This window comes from Fragaria vesca, linkage group LG7, assembly GCF_000184155.1.
Source record: "Fragaria vesca subsp. vesca linkage group LG7, FraVesHawaii_1.0, whole genome shotgun sequence".
NCBI classification, from domain to species: domain Eukaryota; kingdom Viridiplantae; phylum Streptophyta; class Magnoliopsida; order Rosales; family Rosaceae; genus Fragaria; species Fragaria vesca.
Genome location: NC_020497.1, coordinates 9,582,491 through 9,592,569, shown reverse-complemented (window position 1 = coordinate 9,592,569; position 10,079 = coordinate 9,582,491). Strand labels below are relative to the sequence as shown.

The following is a 10,079-nucleotide window of genomic DNA, read 5'->3' as shown; positions in this document are numbered from 1 at the left end:
GTCACTTTCCCTTCCCGGTGAGTCCGTTCTTTTCTAGTTTGCCGGCAAGATCACCCAAAACTTCAAATAAAGTCAATCTCGCCGGAAAACTGGAATTCGGCGGACTCCCCGGTGAGGGAAAGTGATCGGGGACGCTGCTGGGGTGGAGGCGCGCCGTCGTCGGAGCCGTACGGTGGCAAACGGAGGGACGTCCGCACTTTAAAGGCGTGCGGACGTCCTCCTCTGATCCGGTCTCATATATATATATTGCTGCCTTCTTATTTAGTTGCTTTTCTTATAGAAGACACAAACTTTTATCTCATGTAAAGAAGTGCATAAAAGAAATCCAGTGTCCACTGCTCCTGTAGCTGATATCAAAGTTGAGAGGGAAATTTAAAAAAATCAGCAACCGAACCCGATAGGAATCAGCTTTCTTAGCAGAGAGAGAACCACTTTATAGTAGAATTGAACCGTTAGGATGGAAGCTTGCAAATGGTGTCACAAGTTCTTCTTTATAAAAGGAACTGCTGTTTAATTTTCCAGGAATCAGACAGTTCCAAATGAATATGACGTCGAAAAATCTTGAGGAGATCATTTTGTAATATCATATTTTCTGTTTAAATACATTTAGGTGAAAGCCGAATGCTCCATTCTCTTATGATGGTATTTGACTCCACCAATAGAACTTCAGTATTTGAAATTTGAGTTGAATGACATAAATTTCTTGTGTAGACATGAGTACTATGTCTATTATAATTGATACGCTTTAAACATGGTGTTGAAGCTTTTCAACACGCACAAGATTGATAGGTTGCTCGCTTAAATGTTCTTTTCCAGGTGTTTTGCTAAGTATATGAGTAGAAGTGAAGATGTTCATAAAGCAAAGCTAAGGATGCAGCAAAGTCTGTCTCATGGTGCTCCGAGTCCCAAATTATCCAAAATGTTAGACGTACTGCGTGATCATTTCAGTAAGTAGCCTGTTATCTTAATTTTCTTATAAATTTTCATGAAATGCTGGTCTTACTGTTGCATAAGGAAGTAGTTTAGTTCTTGCTTTGAGCATTCAGAACTGGAATCCCACAATCTAAAATTAAGCAGGTTGTATTTTAACTTTCCATGAATGCACTGCAGTTGCACTGATTTATTTTCAATTTGTGAATTATATTTGTTGATAATGATTCGCCAAAATTTCTGAGAAGTTGATTTATAGTTTTATTCCATGAATGTGAGCCTCTTGGGCAATATCAGCCTTTTAATTGTGAACTTGTATGGATGAAAGTGTTGTTAGCTCAATTTGACTGATAGTTGTAATCTAATTGCAGAAACGAAAGATCCACAGAACTCGAGGGTCATGATTTTCTCAAACTTCAGGGGAAGTGTCAGGTAAGAGAAAATCAGAAAATACTTTCTGTTCAATATAGATGATGATGCTTTTAATTTTATTATCTTATTTTATTTACATGGATATATTTTATAATTTGAAAGTTAATTCCTGGATATAATGATGGAAACACACAGGGCCATAATGGATGCGTTGGCACACATCGGCAATTTAGTTAGAGCTACAGAGTTTATTGGTCAAAGTTCAGGTTTGAAGCTCATTCTTTATTCCTATATTAAATCTTTAAAAGATGCAGTTGTTGTTACATGAAGTGATAGTTGGTGCTTTTGCAAACTAGATATTGAAGAAAATGAAAGCTTTACATTTTAATTTGTCGAAGTCATTGAAGTTTCATGTATTATCTGGGATCAGCTATGCCAATGTACAGAATACATGATGATGCATTCAACAGGTTCTAGGGGAACATGTAAAATGATTGTGAAACAGAACTATGTTTATCCATGGAAAACTGTGTGAGTAGATGGGTGGGATGATTTCGTTGGTATCCATGTTAGTTTGAACTATAATCTATCAGGTAGCTAATATTCATTATTAGCTAGATATCAACTGTTGGCTCTTTCCTGAATAAATTAGGCCCAAGGAAAAAAATGCAAAATAGTAAGGAGAACTGGTCAGTGTATAGACAGCAGTATTTCTAGTTGATGGGTGGATTTGAGTGTATCCATGCTTTTATCAATAAGTCTAGACCATAATCATTGGTGTTTGGTAGCTGATAATTATTGTGTGCTTGACATACATTGTCAGTGTTCTCTAGCTTAAGATTTTGGTGGGCTCTAGTTGTTCATTTATCAGCGCTCTGATTGTATGGACTTCTGAGTTTAAGACCTCCAATACACTTTCCCACATTTATGTGTGGAAGGCGATGATGCAGGAGAGAGCAACAGTCGGTGAGAGAATGAATAGGGTGGGCTGGAGAATGTTGAGAGTTAAGAGAACAGAAGGGTTTTAGAAGAAACAGAGGTTTCCTAGCTGTAGAAGGAGAAATAGAATGAGGGAGGCCAGGGGAGAGGAAAGAAACAAGGCCAAGACTTCAATAAGATAAAATCTCAATTCATTCCAATCTGAACTTGGGATTACATTAGAAAGCCATATTTATAGGCTTCAACTACACATTCCTAGAATACCATGAAACTAATAAAAGGGACCCCTTTAGACCAAAAAAGGTTGGGCTTAGTCTTTGGCTTCCAAAGATGATATTTCCAGCCAGCTTATGGCTGCTCCATCAGGCGACCTCTATATTTTTTTCACTCTCTGCATTTTTCTGCCCTGTGTACCTGCCAGCTATGGCTGCATTTGCAAGTAAGGGAGTTTGTAAGCTCAATACACATTGCTGAATCCCTAATAGTTTAAGCTTTTGGGCTTCAATAGTTGCTTAGAAATTATATTTGGTATGGTTTCTGCTTGTGAATTCTACTGACTATAGTTCTAACAGGGAAAATATTAAAAGGCCAGTCACAAAAAGTTCAACAAGCTGTGTTGGAGGTAACTAGGCTTCTCTTCCCTGCCTTTTCCAAGCACCTTGCTTTGGCTAACTCAAATTCTCCCACAGAAATTTCGTGCTGGTGGATACAATGTCATTGTTGCCACATCAATTGGTGAAGAAGGTTTGGATATCATGGAAGTTGATCTTGTTATATGCTTTGATGCAAATGTATCACCATTGAGGATGATTCAACGCATGGGAAGAACCGGAAGGAAGCATGATGGACGAGTAGATATCCTTTTCTTGAGTTATGAATACATGTAATCTGCATCATATTTAACGCAATGTCTTCTTTGTTCTCCCACTCTCACCAAGCTTGTATATATGTTTTTATTTATTCCAATACGTTCCCTTTGTGTTCAATGCATCTTTAAATCCTTGACAAGGGCTACTAGTTTTAGCCTGTGAAGGAGAAGAGTTGAAAGGTTACAATCGGAAGCTAACAAATAGCAAGAATGTGAGCAAACACATGCGAAATGGGGGAAGAAATAGCTTCAATTTTCATTCTAGTCCAAGGATGGTGAGATTTTCTAAGAGAGACTGCATTTGGTTTTTTTTTTTTAATAATACTGTACCATCACCTTTCAGACTTATTGATTGTCTCGTTTTTCTTGTAGATCCCTCACATTTTCAAACCTGAAGTCCAACATGTTGAGTTTTCAATTGAACAATTCGTTCGTCCTGGAAAGAAAGTCAATGATGATACTGATACTCAGACACCTGTAACTATAGAGAAATTAACTGTTGCTGAAACTAGTTTAGTTACCAAGTATTTCCAGCCACATGACATAATATGGAAACCATCTCTTATTGCCTTTCCTCACTTCCAAACCTATCCCTCAAGAGTGCATAAAGTAATGCACTCACTTCGAACAACAATGTTAATTGATATGATGCAATCTTTGCAAGGATTATCCTTTTCCAGTGACAGAAAAACTTCCTTCATTGAGGTTTGATACCATGAACTGGGTTCAGATTTTCTCTTGTTATATTTTATTCTCTGTACTTATGTATTACTTAATGCTATCAGGATGATGTCTGTTCAGAGAAGTGCTTGGAAGTTGACACTCTCGAACAGCATGACAACAGAGAAGGTAGGTCAAAAGGATATTCCAAGAAGAATATTTTAAGAAATTATTCAGATTACTGCAGACCAGTAGTTTAATACCAAGGGAAGATACTTTCTACAGTAAAGTTTGTAATAAACAGAGATTCATGGTAACTTTAGTCCTGCATTAAACTTCTACGTTAGTGGAGCTTCTCTAGCTTGATGTCTAATATATATGTTATTTTACTTTTAATTTCTCGTAACATCCACCTGAGATAAGTGACCATTTATCTCTACTGTTTATAGCTTAACTTGATAGATAGTTTAAAAATCCAGAAAGCTGAAAATCCTAATTCAGTGGAAAATGTATTTACATTTCCTTTCTTATCATTTTAGATTCTCATTTTGAACTCCTAAGTTAGCAAATGGTAATCCTTTCTCTATTATATTCTTTTTAAGTGTTCTTATTGTTGACTTACCAGTTGCTAGCTAAATATTGTCAGAAATCTAGGTCCTGTTTATGCTTGTGCCTCTTCAACTTTATTTTGATTTTCTTCTGTGTGCTTCTCTTTCTTGATTGAATCAAATGTTAATCCTTTCTCTATTATATTATTTTAAGTGCTCTTATTGTTGAATTACCAGTTGCCAGCTAAATATTGTCAGAAATTTGGGTCCTGTTTATGCTTGTACCTCTTCAACTTTATTTTGATTATCTTTTGTGTGCTTCTCTTTCTCTGCTAATATTAAAAATATTACCACTTCCCGTGATGTGGGTTATGTCTTAGAGTGGACTCAAGCAATTAACTAAAACATTAGAAAGGCCTAGACTACACCTAATATTTGAACAGTTAATCAGTATGTGCAATACAAGCATGAATATACCTTTGTGTTTGTACTCTCAAGTATGCTTCTGCGGCCTGAATCTGTAAGTCATTCAGCCAATGATTATTGAGATCTCAAAATTTGGGCTTTGTTTGCCAAAAAGAAAATGTATCTCATATCGAGTGTCAATTCTAATGGACATATACCATTATTCATGAAAAGATTCATACCCTTTAATCGTAATAGAAGAGCATTTCTTCCAGCTATTTCCTGGTCTATTATGATGATATTGAACTGATACGACAGATACGTGCATACTCAAGTTTAACATGCATCAGAACAAAACAATTAACTACTTTTTTTTTTTCCTTGATTAATCTGGTTTGCATCCATTTTAATCTTCAAATGTTTTATTGCAGATATGTTGAATCTTGATGATTCTTCAATGAAACAGCCACATGGAGAAGTACCGGATTCCGAACTACAAACTACTGGGACATTGAAAACCAAGGAGAAGCATAACAAACATGATTTATCTGATGATCCTTGCGGTCACTCTTTTCTCTTTGGTTCGCATGTTGTAGATGTTGATGCTTCTGGAAAGGTCCTTATCTTATCTGTCCCTATTCTTCCTGGCAAAAGTATGCTAAATTCCAAGTTTACAAGTTCAAGGAGTAGTAAGTTGGATAGTTTGAAGCAAAGTTCTTGCCATGTAAGAACTTCAGATGAACAAACAGAAGAAACTGCTGGAGGAAAGATTACTGGAGATCTAGAAATGGCTCAGACAACATATATAAGGAATGATACTCCACCTTGGTCTAGATTGTGTGAATCTGAAACCTGGATGGAGACAACAATAAATGGGGATGAAGAGAATCCTCAAAAGCCAATTCTCAGAGAACACTTTCCAAATGGAGATAGTGCTTGTGAGACGCCTGATGTTCTAAAAAGCAAGGCACCGTCATTGCTGGCTGATGAAGAGGACAATCTTGTCAGAGATGGTGAGCTTAGTCCGAGGCTTACTAATTTGATCGAAAGTGGATTTGTTCCAGAATCTCCTATCAATAATAATGGTTGGTATTCTTACCTGCAATTAATAAGATTTTATCTCAATTCAGATTTAGATAATCTCCCCATTAGCTTGGTATTATCTGTATTGACATACATGTAAATGATGCAGGACTAATGGATACCATAAATAAGTATGTGGTTCCTGACGCTGTTTCGCCTGCCCAACTACCTACTGAACTGGTATTGAATTCTTCAAGTCCTGGGGACAATGAAAAAGCCACTGACATGGATACCAATGCATGTGAAAGAAATACGTCTCTTCTTCCCACTGATAATGAAATTCAATCTCCCTTGCACAATAGGAATAGTGCCAGTATAAATGAATCTACCTCCATATCACCGGTTAATGACAGAGGCCCAAATGTTCTAGCAGACCTTACAAACAGTAGCTGTAGCAAAGATTGGTGTATAGGTTCTGGAGACAGGTCACAGAGTGTGAAACAGGCACGCAAGTTTAAGAGGTTGCGCAAAGTTGGGGATCAGTGGAACATTAGGAATCAGGAAAGCATGGCAACTAATGATGTCCCAAGAGCAAATCTTACCAGATCTTTTACAAGTAGTACTCTCCCTACTAAGCATCGTAGAGGTATATTGAATATTAGTTGAGATGCATCTGGATTATTGTGTCTTTTCAATGGATTGTTTCTTTATCATTTATACTTTTGAAATCCTGATGCTTATGTGACCTATTTACTCATACATGATATCTGTTGTAATATAGGTTCCAAAATACTAGCAAAGAAGTCAGTTGATGATGTGAGGGAATTCATAGACGAGGAAGCTGAGTAAGAGAATACTTGTATACTATATTATGTAACATGCAGTTAAACTTAATTTGTGAAGTTGCATAATTTTCGGTTTATAAGCATAATTTTATTTTGCGAATAAGATGAAGCTTCTCGTGAAAGTAATATTTAAAATTATGTTATTTCACCAAATTGCTCAGGGTATCTTCAGAGGTTGATATATCTGATGATGAAGTAGATGAAACAGATTACCATTCAAATGATAGCTTCATAGATGACAGGATAAATTGTACAACTGCAAATACTCAGGCTGCAACCAGTGGAATTGACATGATGGCAGTATACAGGTCTCTCTCTCTCTTCACTTCAGTTGAGATACAGGGTTCAATTAAAGTAGATTCTTGTCTTTGGTTAGTTAAGCTGGCATTTGTTGCAAAACGTTTTCCAAGTTCTGCGATGAAGTGAGAGTAAAGGTGGCCTGGCACAGTAGGCCCCTTCTCCTTCATACATTTTACCTTAAGGGTGCCATCAATTTGGTTTCTTAGATTCAGTTTGTTCATAATTCTTTGCCATTCTACTTCTCATCTAATTGCTGTAACCTTCATTATTACATTACCCATGGATGATGCATTTGCTCCCAACTCTGGCGTTTTATTTCTAAAACGTCAAGAAATATAACTAGTGTCTTTTCTACAGGCGTTCATTGCTCACTCAATCACCCATGGAGAGGCAGCCACGCAGCTCAGCCACATTTTCACCCAATTCTGTGGCAACAATAACGAGGACCCCGGAAACTGGAAGTTCTGGTGGGAAAACATCTTCCTCACTTCAGACTCCTCAAATTGACTGTACAAATCTGCCAATTGGACCAGATTCAGAGTCCTTCCACATGAATTGGAACTCTGAAGCCAGACCTTGTACGACTGGTATTTCTCCAGGATATGAAAGAGATAGTGAAAGTCGAAAAAGAAAATCGAATTTTCATCATCCAAGATCTATTCCTGTTGTCAACTTGGAGCTAGAATTCTCGTTGCAAGCAGAGGCTGAAGCCAGATATATGCAGCACAGTAATGCAGATGAGGACGTGCTTTATGATGATCAGTTTTATGAGGGCCTTGATCTTGACGCATTGGAAGCACAAGCTACAATGCTACTTAAGCAGAAATCAGAATTGCCAGTGCAGAAACCACAGATGATTCCTCAGTTAAACCCAGAAAATCCTACCCTTGACAGTGCTCCATCATTTGATCTTGGGATATGATAAAAATTTAGGTTTAAATGATGCCGTGCAGAAGCAGAAGTAGAAGCATGGAAAAGGAATGTAAACTCTGGTGGAAATTCTCAGGGTTTTCCTTCCCTCTTTTTGATCGATTAGTTAGACGCATCAGGAGATCAACATTGGTTCGAGAATACATTTAATTTATAGCACAGTGAGTTATGCAAAGTCCATGCTATAAGGAAACTGTATACATTTATGTTAATGTGTGTGTAAATACTAGTTGATCCAATTATTCCACATGTTGGAGATGCTTCAATGGGACCTTAATCTGAAAAGAATGAAGAGGCAGAATTAGATCTTGATATCAGTGGTGAATTGCCTGCAAGAAATTATGGAAATAAGTTGTAAGTGTCAGATGTCACTGAAGGAGGTGCTTTATGGGACACATTACGTCGACATGATATTCCTAAGTTGCAGGAGTATCTCATGAAGCATTTCAAAGAAATTCAGGCACATACACTGTTGCCCATTGCAGCAGGTAAACTCATTATCAATCCAGTTTTTGCATTGATACATAAATAACAGGGTAACTAGTTTTTTACTTTTACATTATTACTATCACTTGCACTCTACTTCTATGAAGTTAAAAGTGGAGTGCCAAATTCTCCTTCCCTTGATATCCTTCTTTTTCTGTGTACACATATTTTATTTTGAAAGATAATCTTTAACTTTTTCTATGGTGGTATATAGGTTATCCATCCCATACACAATCGGACATTTTATCTTACAGTGGAGCACAAAAAGAAGCTTAAAGAGAAATATGGTTCGCTTGCTACATCTTCTCGTGAAATCCGTTTCAAATTTAGAATTCATCTGAATTCAACTATAAAGAACAGAATTAAGAAAGGGATAGGTCTACTAGCATCACACCAGTAGGTTTCTAGGCATCACACCTAGAGATCTTAGGCATCACACCTAAGATTAGGTTGCATCACACAAACCTGGAAAGGAAGCAAAGCTCTCAAACTTTTTTTTATTAATTCAACTCTGAAAACAAAAGACTACAAAAGACCTCTATGTATAGAGACATTAAAACCCTAGATCAATTAGGATCAAGTAACCCTAATATTCTGGAACTTTAAAGATTCCCTAATAACAAAACAAATCCAAAATAAGAAAGAAATCATAAAATCCTGACTTAAGATATTCTATTCCTATTCTCAATCAATCTTTTTGTGTAATCAGTTTCAAATTTAGAATTCATCTGAATTCAACTATATATCTAATCTTTTGATACAGTAAATAGGATGTGCCGTGGACCTTCATTCAAAAACTTGGGAATGCTGTCTTTTTTCCTGCAGGATGTCTGCATCAAGTCAGGAACTTGAAGGTAACTTGATAAGTATCAAATTGTTTAATTTTCTTTATTTTTGGGTTTTAGGTTGATTTTTATTGTCAATTGGTGTAAAGAATCTTTCCTGGGATAGTGTCACACCATTCACTTGATCTTTGAGCTAATGTTATTGAACCAATGGACTCCTTGTCCGCCTTCTTGTTTCTTTTTTTTTTTGGTTACAAGCGAGGCCTAAAAGGCCTAACCAAAGAAAACAAGAAAACTAACTACTAGAGCAGGAGACTCTCCTAGCTCTTGTTACAGCAGCAAGATCATCAAGAAATGATTGAGCAGCATAGGCTGGAGGATTGTCAAAAACAATCAGGCTTAATTCATGAAGCACACTGTTTTTAGCCAAAGCATCTGCAATCATGTGTCCACCTTCTTGTTCTTTGCTTTTGTCTCAATAAATTGTTTCTTTAAAAAAAATAATAATAATGTTCTTGAAACAAAACAATGTTATAGTTGAATGAATACAAAGATATCTGCTACAAATTTTGGTTATGTGGTTGCTAATTGTCCTAAACTACCTAAAATCAACCATTCAAGGCAATCATTGTTCATGTTTATGGTCTCTATCATGGCTATGTCCCAGGATAGCTTCATAAATTTTGGGTGTTGACAGTTCTATGCACCAGCATCACTATTGATTGGGGTATTCAATATATTTAGTGGATTTCTGGAATTAAGGTCATTAGGCCTATGATTAAACAATCGGCTATGGATGTCTTACATAATTGATGGAATTAAGGGTCAAAACTGTATCCAGTTTTCCAGTAAAAGTTAAAAAACAATTGTAATAAGAAAATCTTTTTTTGTGATAAGAAAGATGTAACTTCTGCAGTAACTATTCCTTGTTTAGAATGCTCAAGTGTATAAGATTTTTAGGGTTTTTTTTTTTTTTTTNTTTTTTTTT

The 10,079-nt window shown here is 36.4% G+C and overlaps 1 protein-coding gene across 1 annotated transcript in view; it reads left to right on the top strand.

The window, feature by feature from the left end:
- The window catches only part of LOC101314231, a 16,448-nt gene that overhangs the window by 6,052 nt on the left and 317 nt on the right, over window positions 1–10,079 (top strand). Inside the window, exons 10-24 of the mRNA XM_004308517.1 lie at window positions 817–947; window positions 1,302–1,362; window positions 1,498–1,568; window positions 2,814–2,863; window positions 2,931–3,111; window positions 3,251–3,384; window positions 3,482–3,814; window positions 3,895–3,958; window positions 5,154–5,807; window positions 5,915–6,391; window positions 6,527–6,590; window positions 6,752–6,898; window positions 7,248–8,308; window positions 8,521–8,593; window positions 9,070–9,160. Of these exons, the coding sequence (XP_004308565.1) occupies window positions 817–947; window positions 1,302–1,362; window positions 1,498–1,568; window positions 2,814–2,863; window positions 2,931–3,111; window positions 3,251–3,384; window positions 3,482–3,814; window positions 3,895–3,958; window positions 5,154–5,807; window positions 5,915–6,391; window positions 6,527–6,590; window positions 6,752–6,898; window positions 7,248–7,812 (2,932 nt within the window). The 3' untranslated portion in view covers window positions 7,813–8,308; window positions 8,521–8,593; window positions 9,070–9,160. The remainder of the gene's footprint in view (window positions 1–816; window positions 948–1,301; window positions 1,363–1,497; window positions 1,569–2,813; window positions 2,864–2,930; window positions 3,112–3,250; window positions 3,385–3,481; window positions 3,815–3,894; window positions 3,959–5,153; window positions 5,808–5,914; window positions 6,392–6,526; window positions 6,591–6,751; window positions 6,899–7,247; window positions 8,309–8,520; window positions 8,594–9,069; window positions 9,161–10,079) is intronic.